We start from the raw sequence: 17,636 nt of genomic DNA, 5'->3' as shown, positions 1-17,636 counted from the left end.
GATCATTAGCTGCTGATTGATTAGTTCTATCTCCATTATATGATTTTGTCTCATTTGATTTTATAAACTGTTTCTCCTTCTCCTTTTGTATGGTTTATATTTAGACACCCTTCTATATCATATCACGATTGATAACGTGATAGTTACACAAACTTTCATTATTTAATGCGTTTGGCAGAATGTTTTGTACTATACTCTTGAAGTCAAATTCTTTACGTTGTCAAATTCTTTACGTTGTCTCATAAGTTAGTTTGTGAAATTGCAAATTGAATTACACATTTTAACGAATGCTTTGAATTGATCACATGAACACATCTTTCTTCGTACTAGGCGTGCATTCATCTACCCATGTGATAGGGTTTCCAGCTGCAAAGCCTTTTGTAGTTGTCGATAAAGCATGCTTTGCCACTTTACAAAATGGCAGCATATATGGTCCCCTGTTTAAATTATAGAGATTAAGTTACTAAAACATGTGTTGACCTCAAAGTAAACACAAGTTTGAGACCTTAAGATACAGAAAGATTAGCCCTTGTGGTTTCATTGAAACTATGATCGAACAATATGCGTGATGAAGAAAATGATAAGATTTCAATAAGGACACTTATTGCTCCGATGTTGAAACGTTACACGTGGCAGCATTTGAGCCTTTGCTTTTTGTTCAATTCTTCTGTGGAGCATGGTCGGTTGAATTCCGGCATCTTCCTTTCTCATATGCTTCAACTTTCATCAATAAGTTTATTCTCTGGCTATAGCTGCAATTAAATTCAAAATTTCAACCCTTGAATTGCATATATACCAAATTCTAAAGAGGAGCTAGCTTTCAGACTGTGGTGTAGAATCAATACAGTTCTACACCAGATACCAAAAGAAAGCATCAAAATTTTGTCATTGGTGTAAGTTCACACAGTTTCAATTCTTAGAAAAGTATAACCTACAAGAATTCTAACCTTTCTACTCTTAAGAATATGTTATTTTCTTCTTCCGTGCTTAACCAGAGATCAAAGAAAAGCTAGTTCAACAATAGGATATTGTGCCTTCTACCTTGTATATATAAAGCTATCTCATAACAGCTGTTTTTTCATAATTTACAAAGGAAGCTAGCGTTTCTGCGCAGGTATTGGTTTGCAGTTGAGATAAATACCCAAAAGAAATGAACTTGAGAGCTAGTCGTTGACAGATCCAACATCAACTTCTCTGATTCGCAAGAAATTGACTGTATAGGCTTTGTTCATCAGTGGCCTTCTCTTTTTCCCACTACTTGTGTATAATATGATAACTTTTTTTTTGGATATATAGTTTCCTCTTCCCATGTTTTTTAATGAATTCTTCTTTTACTTTTATGAATTACTTTTACATCTTTAAGTATTGGATCTAATTTCTTTATTGCTTTGTTGTCTTCTTTTCATGAATCATAGGATACTTCAGGAAGAAACTTTTGAGGCAAAGCCGGTCTGAAAATTAGGTAAAGATATATATGAGATATCTGCTAGTTCAGCTGCATGTGCACCAATAATGAGAGACATAAGATGATATCAAGTTCAAAAGATCAAGCGGATTCTTCCACAAAACCAGAAGAAAATAATGCGAGTGATGGCAAGATGATTAAGGCTTCATCTAGTACAACTTCATCACCATGGTTAAGGTTGAAGGATCCGAGAATTGTGCGCGTCTCGCGTGCTTTTGGTGGTAAAGACAGACATAGCAAAGTTTGTACCATAAGAGGATTGAGAGATAGGCGAGTGAGGCTTTCTGTACCCACTGCTATTCAGTTGTACGATCTTCAAGATAGACTTGGACTTAATCAGCCAAGCAAAGTTGTTGACTGGTTGCTTAACGCGGCGAAGCACGAAATTGATGAACTCCCTCCTCTTCCAGTTCAACCAGGGAGTTTGGGTCTAACCCATCAGCAAGATATGTCTTCTCATGAAGTTGGTACTTCTCAACCTAACAGAGAAGGGTTTAGGATCAACAGCAGTATCAATTGGGAAGATGGAGATGAAGGGTTACCCAGATCAAATACTATTTGGGGTTCTAATGCCCTTTGGAGGGCTAAGTCCAAAGAAACTGCAAGGGAAGCAGCAATAAATGAGAAAGAAAATTGGACAAAAGGAAGTCATGAAGAGAAGCAAGGTGTTAATGAAGGGCAAGGAGCAGAAGTTTCATCAATCAATTTCCTACCTAGACCCAACAATTCTTCCTTACCAGGTTTGTTGAATAATGTTGTGCCTTATGGTTCGTATTATCATTTGGAACCTTCAAATTTTCCTTTGTCTCATCAATTAGGAAGTCATCATGGATTTACATCCCAAACAGAAGATCTTCACAACTTCAATGTTGTACCATTGCCATCCACATTGTCTCTATCATCCGTCTCTCAGATTTTGGTATGTCCACCACCTGGAACAACACAACCACTATTCCCTTCACATGTTGAGATTGATCCGCGACAAATCAACCAGTTTCAAATGTTGAACTCCAGTAGTTCACACAACCTCTTTTCCAATTCTCCTTCCCCACCTTTACAATCCATAAACCAGTCCATGAGACCCTTCCATTTTAGTATGACTCCTATGGTTCTTCCTTCTCACAGCAACAGCAGTAGCCAGTCGGAAAAGGACCAAGAGTTTCCTTCTAAATAATTAACATGAAAGCAGTACAGGAATCGAAGGAAAAGGAAATAAATCCCTCCTTTCAAGAAACAAACATGGTTCAAAGTTTTTTATTAAGAGAGGAATAGGTACTGATCTTTAAATGAGCTTATTACAAGTTGACTTGTCCCACTTCTCGGAAGAGATCATAAATATATATATATATATATATATGCAGACAGTCCCTTATGTTATATATATTGGAGATTACAACTATAATTTTATGTTTGATTCTATTAATTGATTTATCAGGTGACTGAAAATCAAATCTACATTTCGTTTCATATTTGAATGTCAGAAGAAACAAGAAATAGAACATATGCTGTATGAATAGTTTGATTATACTAGTGTGACAACAGCATTTATACATATTAATTGTTCACAATTCATGTTTTAGTTGAATGACCACAGTGAAGGCTATTTGTTCTGTGTACAATTAAACTCTTAACTATGATTAGTTCTTGTGTTGCATCTGAAATTTGGTTATTATATATATACTGCAAAGCAAGATGAAGGCTATTAGTTCAATGTTTGTAAAGTGTACTTGTTTACGTTTGCCATGAACATTATTAATTTGCTTCATGCTTTGGGGTGCATTCAAGCTCATGAGATAGCCTGGATAATCCACTGCTCTATTTAAGTGTCTCAAGTGAGAATATCCTGCGTATCATATATAGGGAGAGGAAAGGAGGAGCAAAAATGTTCATTTTCCTTTCAGAAAGTGTATATGTATATATATATATATCCTGATAACTATTTTAATAGATTAAATGTTTGCTGAGCTACTTGGAAGTACGAAAGGAAAGATTTATAGGCATGCTTTAGTGAGTAAAAGAAGAGGAGTTGAAACAGCATTATCAACTTTTCCACAGGATCCAACAAGATAGCGGATCAAGATCAATAGCATGTGTTTGATAGTAGGGTTAGCGTCCAAAGGACCAGGGAAATTTAGATGCAGGAATCGAAAAGACTGCATGCCTGTGGTCCTTATATGCATATGGATAAATGAAAAAAACATAAGAGAAGACAAAGAAGCAAATTAGATAATTAGATTTGGAAATCTTGTTCATTTTATTCCCACATGCTTTTGATCTGAGGCCTCATAGGTTTCTTTCTCAATTTTATCTCTTCATCCATAAACAATATTATTTTCCCTTGCATGTTTTGCTAATATGATTATATTACTACTATTAGTTGTTGGTAAGAAAGCTTGATGAATTAATAAGTTTCAGAGTCATGCAAACAGCTTGAAATATGAATCATTGAAAGCAAAATTAGAGGTTGAAAGTGAGAGCGTTACTGGAGAAGAAATAGAGATTAATTCTGAAGTCTTTTTTTCAGAAACTAGTCTTGTGGAGTTAAATGTAAATATAGGTAGGCATGCAACAGCAAGAGCGTGAATTTCATTCAGGTCAATTATTTTGATGTTGTACATATGTATGTTGCCTATCTTTTGCCGAAGGTTGAACTTGATGTAATCGCATATGTGCATGCTTTGTCGTTGATGCTGATTGATGGTGAGGAATACCTGAAATCTTATTTTATATGTATATATAAGTACACAAACTAATAACAAGTTCCTCAAACAGCTCGTCACTGAGGAAAAAGATCATGAAATATGAGATAAGAATGAGAGAATACAGTGTTAATTATACATAAATAACTATGGCAGCTGCTGTTTTCTGCACAATTTTAAAGCTTTAATTAATTTCATCAACATAACTCTATAAGGCATGTTCTGATTCAGTGCATGTGTGTTTTCCTCTCATGGAAACTCCCCCGAAACAAAAATAACTTATAAGTACTAAGTCATATTAATGTAACTGGTTATTTATCTCAGTGCATGCTTCATTAATCTGCAAGGAATAAGAAGGGTAACTTAAAAATGTAAGTCTATTAATATTCTTTCAAATAACTAAAATATAGTTTTTTTATGTGATGAGATCAACATATACCATATATATACATATTATGAATCTCATGTAGAAAAGTGTGATTAATAACATCTCTAATGGTGTTCTTTATTTTAAAGAACATATTTTATATAAATAAATAATATTTTTATTAATTTCTAAATATAAATAATAAAATTTGTATTCAAATCTAATAAACTCTTTAAATTAGGCTTAATAAATATGAGAGGGACTTAATATGAGAAAGAATTAATAATGAAATACATAGAAAATTATAATTTATTAAATAAAATAGGATAAAGTATGAAATTTGACTATCTTAATTTAGAGGGTCAAACTTGTTCTTTAATTTATATTTAAAGAATAAAGTGTTTATTAAACTCTTATTTTTATAGATAAAACCTTTATAATAAAAAGTTTGGGTGATATGAATCGTTTGTAGATACTCTAATAAAAGTATTATTCTCATATTTTTAATAAGAATAAAGGGTGGTGAGCCACGAAATAAAAAACTTTGGACCCTTGAATTCAGAAAGGGCGGCCCGTATCTAAATTTCCACGTATAAGGCCGAGCAAAACGTTTAAATAAATCAGTGCAATAAAAGCCCCCGGCGAGGATCGAACTCGCGACCTTTCGCTTACGAAGCGAACGCACTACCACTATGCTACGGAGGCTGCTGTTGATTGCCTTTTTAAAAGAAATTATTTTGTACTTTTTAGTTTTGATTCTTCATCAATTTGTTTTCTCGATTAATGCATCTTAATTTTTTATCACCCGTTAATGGCTTAATCAGAATCATATCTTTCAACATTTTTATTTTTTTTTACGCCGTAAACTCTCTGTTGATCTTAAAATTCTAAAAAATAATTTCTTATAAATTAAAAGAAATTTTTAATAGGTGTTGATTTGTAATAGGTTATTATTATCTAATCTTTCAAAGGCGACGATGAAATATAAAAAACATGTACAACTTTTAAAACAAATACAATCCCTAAATTATCATTTATTCCCCTTAAATTCATTCAAAACCACAATAATAAGATGTACCTCATTTTTACTCCTATTTCATTATCTTTCAAAGATGAATAATAATAACCCTTTGAGACCCTTAAATTATATTTAACAATATTTTTTTTTATAAAAGAATAATATTGTATAATAGATTTTTAATAGTTATTTAAACCATGAAAAATTCAAAATGCTCTTATAGCCCACGCATAAGTAGCCCAAATGTAAGAATGAGCCAAAGGGGTTATACATGATTTTAACCTACAGTTCCATATTCGATTTCTCACTACACGTAAATTGGTTAGGACATTTCAATGAAAAAAAAAAAAAAACTTTTGAGGATGGTTAACAATAACCCTTATGACTTATGAGATGTTATTAGAATTTTCTGTTTCACTATCAATTAACAATATTATTATTAAGTTCTAAAAAAAGAAACTAAAATTAAACATTAGGGAGTTAGTGATATTTTCCCTTTCAAAATCTTAAACCAAGCAAAGACAGGTGGCAGAGGCAGGATGGAGTTTCTATCCTACCGACGTGTACTTATCACTCCTCCCATACCCCGCATTTCCGTCTATAAAAATTAGACCCTTCTCAGGCTCCCTCTTCAGTCAGTTCCATCTTCAACACGTTTGCTCGCTCGCTCACTCTCTTTCTGTTTTTTCTTGATCCAAAGATTTTTCTAGGGTTTTTTAATTCACTGTTTACACCTTAAACCCCACGTAACAGAATTTCAAATTTTTAGAAAAGATTCTATTTACAAGTTAGAACCACCCCCTTAGCATTAGGGTTTATTTCTCGGCCGTCCAATCGGACCTGATTTCTGCTGTTGTGAGCTGAATTTCTGCTTCTTCAATGCTGGAAGTAGTACGGAATCGCTAGAGTTGACTGGTAAGCATTTTCTTTTTTTTTTTTGTCAACTGTTTTGAACCATTGTTACTTTTGTTTCGGTTTTGTGAGTGGGAGTTTCTAGGGGTTTTGTGGCAAGAAAAGATAATTGAGCTCTGCTTCTGAATGGATTCTTGATTAGAGTTGGTTTCATTATTGTTCTGGGGTTTTGTTTGTTAATGTGATATGAAAGATTGAAATGATTCGGAATCTTGATGTTTGCTTTTCTTTCTTTTTGGATTTTATTAGCAAAGTCAGAAAGAACGGGTGACGAAGTAATGAGTAGCGGGTGATTGATGTGAATTTTCGGGGAATATTTGGACTAGAATGTGGAGTTTGGATACAATAGTAGGAGCAAAGAAGTGATATGAGGAGTTGAATATGAGCGATGGAGGTGGGGAGAGTGGAAGTAAGCATGAACAATCACACGGAAAGAGAAAATCTGATGGCGATGACTTTGCCCAAGCGATTGCCAAGATTGCCGTAGCACAGGTATGCGAGAGAGTGGGGTTTCAGACTTTTCAACAGTCTGCTCTTGGAACATTGTCTGAAATTGCTGTGCGGTATATACATCATATTGGAAAGACTGCACATTTCTATGCAAATTTAGCTGGTAGAACTGAGGTTAATGCTTTCGATATCTTTCAAGGATTAGAAGATTTGGGGTCAACGCAAGGGTTTTTAGGTGCTTCTGATATCGATCACTGTCTTACAAGTTCAGGTGTAGTTCGGGAGCTTATTCAGTATGTTAATGAAGTTCAGGAAATCCCATTTGCATATTCTATACCACGTTTCCCAGTTGTTAAAGATCGAAAGCTATCATCCAGTTTCTTGCAAATTGGAGAGGAGCCTCCTGATGAACACATTCCAGCTTGGCTGCCTGCTTTCCCTGATCCTCAGACTTATCTTCAATTGCCCACTCGGAATGGGAGAGAAACTGATTCTGAAACTGAAAAGATTGAGCTGGGAAGGCAGCAGAGAAAGATGGAAATGTCTATGTTGAATTTGCAGCAGCAATTTTCTGGCAGTGGACCACAAGGACCTTCGTCAGTTGCCCATGGAGACAATCCTAAGGATAAACAGGCAGCTGAAAGTAATCCATTTCTTTCTGAACCCCTGCATTTTGAGGAAAAGGAAGTATCTTCTGTGGCTGTTCCAGCTAAGCTTTCAAAGGAAGTAGCTTCGAAAACTCCTGTTGCAGAAAACTGTGGGGTGGTTAATCACGTTTCAGTGCTGCAGACATTTGCTCCAGCTATTGAGGCAATGAAGAATAAGTTGTGTGATTCTGAGGAGGAACAGGAAAAGGTTCTTATGAACCAGAGGCCTGCTGTGCAATTTAAGATTGGACTTGGAAAGAAGTCATTGAGTAAGCCGCTTAAATTGGGTCCACAGCACAGGGATGTTGAGATGATTGCTCCTTGGTTTTGCAAGGATGTTGAGAAGGATGAGAAGAAAAGGCGAGCTGAAAAAATCCTGAAGGATTCTATGGAGAATACCCAGGAACTGGCTCAGTTGTAAAATAGTTTATTTTTATTAGAGTTTGTATACTTCCCTAGGAAACTTGGTTTCAGCTTAGTCAAAGACAAGGACATATGATTTTCTGCATATTGACCTTTTAGAATGGATTTACAAACTGCTAGAGGGAAATGCAATCACTCTAACAAGTTCTTGAGGTAGGTTTATGTCAGTTTCCATGATAGACCCTCTCAGTGATTCTTTTAATTGAATTCTTGTTATTTCGTTTATGATCTTAGAGTGAATGGATAAATGTATGTTTCCACTGTTGGCTCTGTTCTGTGTTTGCTCTCCATATGTCTAATGTGCTGATTGTAACTGAATTTTGTAAAAGTTATATAATGTTGATCTTATTTTTAATGAACATTGGGCTATATGGTAACTCCATTCTTCAAAATAATGAAAAATTTTAGAAAGTTGGCACCATTTTCTTGTAAGTTTATTTAACTTTACTTTTTTTAATTTCATGCGTTTCCCTGATTGACTACAAATATCTGAGATAAAAGTGTTTGGCACATTGCTTAAACTTTTGTCATCAATGTTACATAAAAAAATTAACTATTACTTTGAAATGGTTTTGTTATTGTTGAAAGGAAAAAAAAAATTAAAATTTGTGCTTACATTTTTGTTGCAATGAAAAATTTATGGTATTTTTTTCAGGTTTTAGTTGTATGCTGGATCATCCAGCACAACTATCTGAGTTCTTGAGTGCTCATTCTAGGATAGATGCTTTACTGGACTGGGATTGGTAACTATAGTAAAGAATTTATGATAGATGAATAGAATCATTAGCTTTAGGAAATAGATACAGGAACTAGAGAGATGTGAGGACTGCTGTAGCTAATTAGATATTGATGAACCTAAAGATATGACCATTTTCTGAGTAGTTAAGAATTTAATGATTATAGACTGTTGCACTATGTATGAACCAATAAGAAATCTGCTTGCAGAAGCTGAGGAAAATTTCTGGAGAGAGATTTCTCCATTGGTGTAAGGCGTTAATGAGAAATCCCATCTGGTTTACTGCTAATTTCAACATACGTAGGGAAAACGATTTTAACTTTTCATCGTCACAATGATGCCAACTAGAAAGAGCAACTTTTCATTTGAAAAAGCATAGAAAGAGCTAGTGATTTAACTAGGGAATGTTGAAACCAGAAAAAACCCGAATATTAACTGGTTGCCACCTTGGAAACTCCAAGAATTTTAAAGTTTGCTGGACTATCCACCCAATCTGTTTGGAATTTACTTTAGTTTTGACAGATGCATCATTGGAAGTTGTTCTTGCAATATGGTTGAGATTCTAGTTACATGAACTTTTTCTAGAGCTACTTATCTCAGACTCTCAGCTCAACAAGGGAGAAAAAAAGGTTAAGAAAGAAACGGAAAAACTAAATTTTGCTTGAAATCTTTTTATGTTGTTGACTTCTTTCTGCATCTTTAACGAGATTTCTGTTCCTCTTCTTTGGCAAAGAGAGATTTGATTAGTGACCTTGATAGATTTCCGGTAGTCTCTTGTTGAAGTTTTTAAAATTTTTAATCTCCTCTGAATAAAATGTAGTTTGTATTTGTATGTTGTACATTTCTTTTAATACCTTTTTGAGTTTGTAATTATATCCTCTAGTTCTTGTTGAGTTTTCTGGAGATAGTTTCTTTATTCTTCTGAGTGGTGTATCAATTTTTGCTATGGAATTCCCTGTTATCATTATCAGCATGCAATGTGGTTTGTTTTCTGAAATTTGGGCCAGATTTTATTTTCTCTTTAAGCCAGGAGTTGTGGTGTTTAGATGTGGTAATCTGTTAATCCACATTTTGTTGGATATGTCAACCAATGTTTTTCTAGTTATTCTGGTAATTGTCTTATTATGTCAGATCACTCTTTTCATTCAGAATATGACTTCACTTTCAGTTCTTAGATAGATTGGAGTGTTGTTCAACTTAAAATCTTTCAACAATTATGTCAGATGAACAAGTGTGAAGAATTGGCTTGTATAAACTGCTGTCAATACATTTATTGAACTCAATTTTCTCTTAAGATTTGTTATTTTAAATTCTCAAATTGTAGTGTTGTTTATGTTGAATCTCTCTATGATATGGTGAGTTATTTCTGTTATTGAGGTATTCATTCAAAGGATCATATCACTATTCTGACAGATGCATGAGTGTGAAGAATGTATTTTTGTTAAAACTCTTGTGTTTACCAATCATAAATTTCCCCATAGCATAGCTTCTTGAGTTCTTGAATTCTTGCATCTAAATATTTTGTCTGAGAGTTACATTTATGCAGTCATCATTTTGAAAAAAAAAAAAAGATTATTTTGATGTATGTAGTACGTAGCTGATCTTAATTGGGGGACAAACTCTTATGTTCTTTAAATATTAGTTGACTGAATATGGTCTTATGTTCTTTAAATAAAAAGTTGAATGAAATACGGTCTTATGTTCTGTATAAGTATATTGTTGATCGTTTTTCTTGCATAGTTTTAGCTTGTGACTCCTCTCAACAAGAAGAGGTCCATTAATTGTAGAATTTAGTGGTGCTACTGCATTTGGAATTCTGAGTTTTATGGAAATGAACTCTTGCCTTCTTGGATGTCATGTGATGTAGTTGGGCCTACTGTCAATTGTGCTGAGGTTTTTCTGTTGGGAACACTTTTTATCTTTATTTTCACCATTGACATTACCTTACTACTACCAAATGGTGATTATATAGTTTACCGGTGAATGGAAGAGAAAGGTAAAGGCAACCTTTTGGTAGTTGCAGCTCCTGAAAGTAATTTTTTAGCAGATCTTATGGGTATTCTGAAAGTAGTGAGTTAGGCTGGTTGTGTGTTTTACCTGATAAGATAGTGGCTTTCTAGGACATCTTTGTTCTGTTTTGTTTATTTTAACCATTGGCTTTGCCTTATTTCAATCAATATATTTTGTGGTAAAAACATTTTAGCAACATTTTGGTGGTGTGTTATAGCTTCTGAACATAATTGTTTAGGCAGATCTTATATAGGTGTTCGTGTACAGAAAATATCAGCTAGGGGTGTGTTATTTTAGCTGAAAGCGAATGGATTAGCTCAGTTTACATGTTGAGCTAATACTTAACAAAACATCTTTCTTTTGTGTCTTCTTCTGACAGCAGTAGTAACAGTAGAAAGTGCTGCAACCCTGTCGCATATTATTTATTCAAGAGCATGGCTGGAATGACATTCAGAGAAAGTAAGTTTATATTTAGGTGTATATCTAGTTTACATGTATGTTATAAGCTCCTAGTGGAGATTTACATGGTTATTAAGGCACAATTTACAACCTAGGATTACTCTGATTTAATCCTGAAGAAATTAGACATAAAAATCAAAACAACCAAGCTTTTAAAACTCTTTTCCTCTAATTAGTGAGAGAGATGAGAAGATGAGAGGAAACTAAAAACTATTTTATCAAGAACACTACTTGGAAAACAGCTGCCTGCAATGCCTACCAGGCTGACCTTGTGAACCAGTTGTTTCATGTCGCACAATCTCACTTATCAAGTCTTTGAAGATCAACCGCTCAACATCCAAAACTATCCATGAAATTTCACTCTTGTAACCTGTCCAGTTCATTGATCCATGCATAAGATCTTGCCTTAAACTGTCATCCTCATCATCTAAGCTGCAGTTTGATTGTTTAACTTGTAGACAATCTACCTCTGAACACAGATCTCTTAGAAGCTGCAGCCTTCGTGATCCTTTTGTAGCCTTACTGGCCGAGAACCATTGCTTGGAAGAACGTGCCAACACCAACTTTTGGACTAGAATTTCATTAACAGCATCAAATACTAGTTTCCTCCGAGCTTTCTCAGGATTAGGTTCTGAATGGATAACCTTCATACCTTCGTATTCATTGTTTAAAAGCTTGGAGCTAACTTCGGTTTGTTCCAAAACATGGAACAAATTAGGATTGATCAAGTGGCCCGATGGATGAAGCTGAATAGTCATGATACTAGCTTCAAAATCTCTAAGGAGACCTGATGCTAGCAATATCTCTGAAATGTATCGGTGGTCTGGATTTGTGCTTTCATGGATGGGTGCAATTTCATCAATGATAGATTTCTCATGATTGGGGATTATATGCATAAGATTCGGAACGAAGTGCTGAGTGTTTTCTACTTTTCTATAATCCTCAGAGCTGAAACTGGGTTTTTTGCAGTGGGATAAGTGATTTAGGTCTGCTAGATTCCACTCTTGTTCACTAGAATTCACGGCCTCAACATCTGTAGGAAGAAATAAAAAAAATCAATACATGAAGTAGTTTTTGATCTTGCCACAAATATGGCTATAGCAATGAGTAGTTCTCTGTCTTGATTTGCTCAGCATTCCCTGTTATCGTCTGCTGACAAGTTAATTTGTATTTTCTAGTCATTTATTGTTATAATCTGCCTACTAAATCTTTCTAAGTTTCTTTTATATTTGGCTAATGTAAGGACTGAAGTGTGTGCAGTTAACAATTCTTGTTGTCTATTGGTATGATCTGTGTACTATTCCTACGTTATAATCCTCTTTAATTCTTTTAAATGCCACAAAAAAATGGAGTTAAACTTTTCTGTGTGAACCAGCAGTTACTATTCTAAAGTAAGATTGAACCCATGTCATCTGCTGGCCGTTGAGGCAAGACGATAGAACCTATATTAGCTGCTAAGTTGGGAGATCAGGTTAAAGTCAGGCCAGAACTACTATATTTCATATATTTTTATTATTATTATTTTTTATTTGCAATAGTTATATTGAAGTTATTGTTCTTCTGATGGATATAAAAGTATTTTTCAAGAGCAATCTTGTTTGCATTCATGCTGTTTGTTAGAATTTAGACTGAATTAATCCCTTTTCAATATTTATTGATTTAGGGAATGTGTTGATCACTGTAGCATTGTTTTATTCTCATCTCAAACGATGAATCTTTAAATCAATTCAAGTTTAATGTAGTGAAGTGTAAATGATATGAGAGACTCACCTCTAAATGGATGTGATATCTTTTTCACTGGAGAAGGTGGGTCATCTCTGTAGAATGTTGCATCAAGAACAGAGACAGGACTTGGTTGTTCTGGACCAGTTTTTGTAGATTCTGCCATTGACCTGTCATCGTTATACCTCAGTGCTGGATCCTGAATGACAGAAATGAAAATTGTTAATGAATGATCTATATAATTTAATTTCGGAATAAGCAAAAGTGTTAATGCATACTTTTTGGCCATGTTGCTGGAAGAAGCCTCCATGAATCTTCTGAGATCTATCAATGCTTGTGACTTCAATGTCCACATGCGAGGCTGTGCTGATATTGCTTTCAGACTGGAGAGAACTAGCATCAAATTGGTGACTTAAATCTCTTGCATCACTACTGATGTCGCTCATTTGGTCATCACCTTGCTGCACCTGTGACGATTGCAATCTAGATTTCCTATGTGGAGAACCTGATTCTATTGATTGCCTTGTAGTCTTGCTGAAATCTGATGACATTGTGGAATGAGATTGCCTCTCCAACACAAGTTTCTTCTGTTGCAGTCTTGGGTTCATGGGTTCGGAGCTCGCTCTTGACTTGCTTTTTCCAGCTGTAAGTTGAGGATTCTTTGAAGTTTGTGCTGATCTCAAAGTTTTGGCATTGGCATTCTTATTTATAAGATGAAGTTGTTGGCTCGAAGGTTCCCTCTGTTGAATAGTTCTTGGAGTTGGATCTTTAGCTGTTTGCTTGTCAACAGAATCTGTTCTGCCATCTGAAGATTCACCAGTGCGGAGTCTTTGGAGACCTGATAAATTCTCAGGTAGAGTTACCGAGGAAGCAGAATAACTGGCTTTTTCGATGTATTTAGCTGCTTTCATAATCACAATTGGGGATTTAAAACTTCTTGGAGAAGTGGTCCCTCTGAATGTGGCAGATGCTGGGTTAACACCTTTTTGGTTTTTTGAATTTGTCAATCTTGAGCTCTGATCAATATTGTCGTTATTGGCTGTTCGAGGCACAAAGGTTGGAGCTTGATCTCCTTTTCTGCTTTCTAACACCTCTTTTGTCTTATGCATAGCTTCAAGTATTTGTTTAAGAGCTCTGTGGTCCTTCCCAGACTTTTTGAACTCAAGTTGTGCCAACCTTTTCTCAATTTCCCCATAAACTGAAAGAGAGGAGTTTGGGGCATTAGTCTGAGTTTCTCGACTCTTTAAAGCTGGTACTTGACCTTTGCTCCCATCAAATTGTCTCCATGGAGCAGGCTCTATAGGAACCTTGCAGCTTGCAATGGGCTTCTTAACTGAAACAGCATTTTTCATCCGCGGTGATGCAGGTTCCTTTGTAGAATTCCTTGGGGATCCACCTGTTCGATTTTGGTTGTTGCTATCAGCAGTTCTTGAAATTCTTGAGAAGGAATCACCTTCACCATATGAGGCTGTTTTCCGATGACCCGGCTGATTCCCATCAGTTGACATTGAATCTGGAAAAGCTTCCAATCCCATCAACTTTGCTACAACACTAGATGGTCCTTTGTAACTTCCTGGTTCTTGCTGTTGGTTCAGAACATCGTGAGAGTTGCAATTACCCCTCTGCAGGTCACCTAGGAGATAATTTGATTTCATTTCAGCAGTCGAGCCCCTCATGGAGCGCTCTCTACTGTCAAGTGATAGTCTTGGGAGCTCTTTCAGCTTCATGGTGGATTTAAATGCCTCACGTGATTCCCGACTATCATAAGAGAACCGAGGAGCATCCTTTACTGCAAAACCATCCTTATGTTCACTGGATTTCCTCGGTACTTCTCTCAGCTTACCAAGAACCCGAAATTCTTCATTGACACCCGAGAATCTGGACTTGACAGGTTTTGGCTGCTGCAAAGGCCTTGGAGAATCCATGTATTTCAAGATTTGTCCCCCAGCATTCTCTTTGGTTTGAGTTTTAATTGATACCCCGCGAGCTTCTCTGTACATAGAGTCTTTTACAACATTTCGGATATCAACAGGTTGCCGCCTTAATTGCAAAGAATCATTTGGTTGGTATATGGGCAATTCTCGAACAGGGGTTGGTGCTAGATATGACTGGCCATAAGAAGCTGGTTCTGCCTGTGATTGTTTATTGCAGTCTATAGATGAGAAACTGGATGAACAAGAGGAAGATGAAAATGAGGTTCTGGACGATTCAGTTGAGACTTTTTGTTTCTCTTTCATGGCCTTCTTGACATGTTTTTCCTGCAATTGTTAGTTACATTAACTTCAGTAATTTCAATTACCATCAGGGATGAAATAATTAAGGATTTAAATCCTTACTGTTGGTGGCTGTGATGCAATCTTGGACTTTGTTCCATGGTTATCTTTTTGACCTGGAGAAAACCGCAACTATGAGTTCTTGAAATAGAAATTAGAAATACAAGTAGTTGAGTACACATTCAAGCTTGCAAAGTAATTTCATCTGAATATAATATTGACAGAGCTATGACAATACTTCCAGTGCAGAAGAACTCTAGAACGGCGATAATGAAATTAAATAACTAAATCCAGAAAACCAAAAGTAGAAAAAAATGGACAAATAATAACAAAAAAAAAAAAAAAAAAAACGTAGTATTTCACAAAATGGGCTCAAGTCTGTTCGTGTTAAACTTGGGCAATTTTATGCAAACAGTTAAGTAGGAGTCCTTGTTGATATATATATATGTGCCCTTTCGTTGAAGAAGAGCAAGAAATTAATAACTTTGAATTATTCACACAAAACTTAAAAGAACGTAAACTAATCTTCTGCAAAAGATATGAAACACATCACTGAAACAAACACAACTGCTATCTCTAAGATGCTTCGACTTTATAGAAATTGGTAAAAGAAACATAGAGCAACACAAACTATAACCGTACTTTTGTGCAGAAACCAACCAAGAAAGTACATTATTGACTTTAAATTTAGACAACTTGAAATGAGATATCTCCATGAATGTAAAAGGAAATACCAGGTGGAAGCCTCTTCTGGTTTTGGTGGATGCGCCGGCCTCTCAGGAAATGTTGGCGGTCAAAGAGCTGAAAGATACCATTCATGCATCCAATCTGCTTCTGCAGATCTGGATTTTCATCTGATATTGAATGTAGAAGCTTTGCAGACATTTTAAACACCCTCTCTTCAATTGAACAAACAAGAAAATTTCAAGACTTTCGCAGCTTACAATACTCCCTCAGTGGTTTCAACGTCCCATTTCTGAGAACAAATGAGACCTGGAAGAAATATCATCAAGTTTTGTACTAGAGCTTCAAAACATAACATCATTCACTGACATAAAGTTAGCATAAACTATTCAAAGGTGAGAGGTCATATATGATAACATCTTCACAGCAACTCACACGTTAAAACCAACCGTTGCTTTGGTAGGCAAATTTTCTCTATGCAATAAGTACTTAACAGGCTTTTTCTTTAAGAGTTCTTTATCTTTACTAGTTTCAGAGAATTTTGTGAATGACACAGGAGAATGAAGGAGGTGATTTAAAGGGAAAAGAGAGATACACAGAGCCCCACATTATTTTCTTTAACCATGAGGAGAGGAGTTAGATAAAATTTGTTTTTGGATTTCACAGAATTAGGCAGACAATATCCTCTGCGAAAGCCAAAAGGAACAAAAATGATGAAATATCAAGGGACCCTACACAAAAACAGTTACCCAACTAGCCCCCACCTTTGAAGGACTAACAAATGAGAGTTCTGCAGGGAAGTTTTGCAGCCCCAAGAAGAGATGTTTTTGCGGTTTCCTCACACTGCCTTTTGGCTCTCTCTCTCTCTCATTTTTATATGAGTTGCATGTGAAAATCTCAATGAGGAGAATGAATGAATGAGTATTTGTCTAATAATCCTGAAGTATATTACTAGTTTAAGTTTAGAAAAAAGAAGATGTGTGGGTGATGATTAGATCTGGTGAAGTTTATGGTCATATTTCTACCATTTCCATGTGGACAAAATAATGTTGGTGGGTCTGTATTCTGGACCTCTCATGTGGAGTCTGTCAGGTAGTGAAAAAAATAAGAAAGTGGATTTATGTACTGGAAAGTCTGCACAGCTCTAATTTCTATACACTCTTTTCAACCAATCCCTCCAACAGATTCCTAATCTTTTCAGTTTTGACTGTCAGTTTTGGACTATTAGGGAAAATATGTGTATAATTTTCCTATACACTTTCGTTCTCATTTTCCCTGGAGACCTGTAGTGTATAACTGTATACCATATTTTCTACTTTTTTCTCTCTGCTAATTTTCTCTTCTGGTAGCGGTTGATAATTCTAGAAACTTAACTGTAATTAATAGTGAGCCCAATCCTTCCTTCACTGTGACTACAATGTTTCTGTAATTTCTCATAGCCTGATTGTTTTTATTATACCACTGCAAAGCATATTTGCTATGTCTGCCTCTACCTTAGGTTAATAGATTGCTCGGATAAAAAAATCAAAAAAAAATTAATGAGACTGGTAATTTTTATTTTTAATTAAGTCTAGAGATCAATGCTATAAGTTGTTTGACTGCTTAGGTTTCCAGAATTCTACAGGAAAGACAAAACAGTTTCAGAGAACCTGACAGTAATACCTTGGAAGGTATCTTCCATTTCTATTTCAAGAGGTTTAGCCTGTAATTCATAGAACCTACACTCTGCATCATAAATTATAACACTCTCTCCATGACTAGGGTAAAAATC

The 17,636-nt window shown here is 35.4% G+C and overlaps 3 protein-coding genes and 1 non-coding gene across 9 annotated transcripts; 2 read left to right on the top strand and 2 right to left on the bottom strand.

Annotated features, from left to right (window-relative positions):
* Positions 1 to 769: 769 nt before the first annotated feature.
* On the top strand, positions 770 to 3,033 carry LOC116106996 (transcription factor TCP13-like). Of its 4 annotated transcripts, none has more exons than XM_031393306.1 (3): positions 773 to 893; positions 1,115 to 1,262; positions 1,416 to 3,033. In XM_031393306.1, the coding sequence occupies exon 3, from the start codon at positions 1,500 to 1,502 to the stop codon at positions 2,637 to 2,639; it is 1,140 nt and encodes a 379-aa protein (XP_031249166.1). In that variant the 5' UTR covers positions 773 to 893; positions 1,115 to 1,262; positions 1,416 to 1,499; the 3' UTR covers positions 2,640 to 3,033. The 4 variants fall into 4 exon arrangements, with proteins under 4 accessions (XP_031249167.1, XP_031249166.1, XP_031249168.1 ...); XM_031393308.1 differs by having other exon boundaries at positions 778 to 1,262; positions 1,416 to 2,205; positions 2,284 to 3,033; XM_031393307.1 differs by lacking the exon at positions 1,115 to 1,262 and having other exon boundaries at positions 770 to 893.
* Positions 3,034 to 5,164: 2,131 nt separating this feature from the next.
* Positions 5,165 to 5,236, bottom strand: TRNAT-CGU. Its single transcript has one exon. It is a non-coding gene; the product is annotated as a tRNA-Thr (tRNA).
* Positions 5,237 to 6,196: 960 nt separating this feature from the next.
* LOC116107003 (transcription initiation factor TFIID subunit 8-like) lies at positions 6,197 to 8,340 on the top strand. 2 transcript variants are annotated; one of them, XM_031393320.1, is made up of 2 exons: positions 6,197 to 6,464; positions 6,716 to 8,340. In XM_031393320.1, the coding sequence occupies exon 2, from the start codon at positions 6,843 to 6,845 to the stop codon at positions 7,977 to 7,979; it is 1,137 nt and encodes a 378-aa protein (XP_031249180.1). In that variant the 5' UTR covers positions 6,197 to 6,464; positions 6,716 to 6,842; the 3' UTR covers positions 7,980 to 8,340. The 2 variants fall into 2 exon arrangements, with proteins under 2 accessions (XP_031249180.1, XP_031249179.1); XM_031393319.1 differs by having other exon boundaries at positions 6,711 to 8,340.
* A 2,836-nt stretch (positions 8,341 to 11,176) lies between these two features.
* Positions 11,177 to 16,697, bottom strand: LOC116106999 (protein LONGIFOLIA 2-like). 2 transcript variants are annotated; one of them, XM_031393312.1, is made up of 6 exons: positions 16,301 to 16,697; positions 15,916 to 16,174; positions 15,245 to 15,297; positions 13,187 to 15,166; positions 12,957 to 13,107; positions 11,177 to 12,219 (listed from the first exon to the last, which is right to left on the bottom strand). In XM_031393312.1, exons 2-6 carry the CDS (start codon positions 16,064 to 16,066, stop codon positions 11,414 to 11,416), a joined length of 3,141 nt encoding a protein of 1,046 aa, XP_031249172.1. In that variant the 5' UTR covers positions 16,067 to 16,174; positions 16,301 to 16,697; the 3' UTR covers positions 11,177 to 11,413. The 2 variants fall into 2 exon arrangements, with proteins under 2 accessions (XP_031249172.1, XP_031249171.1); XM_031393311.1 differs by lacking the exon at positions 16,301 to 16,697 and having other exon boundaries at positions 15,916 to 16,272.
* Between the last annotated feature and the right edge of the window lie 939 nt (positions 16,698 to 17,636).

The sequence above is a fragment of the Pistacia vera genome, unplaced genomic scaffold, assembly GCF_008641045.1.
Source record: "Pistacia vera cultivar Batoury unplaced genomic scaffold, PisVer_v2 Contig525, whole genome shotgun sequence".
Lineage (NCBI taxonomy): Eukaryota > Viridiplantae > Streptophyta > Magnoliopsida > Sapindales > Anacardiaceae > Pistacia > Pistacia vera.
This window is presented reverse-complemented; position numbering and strand designations above follow the sequence as displayed.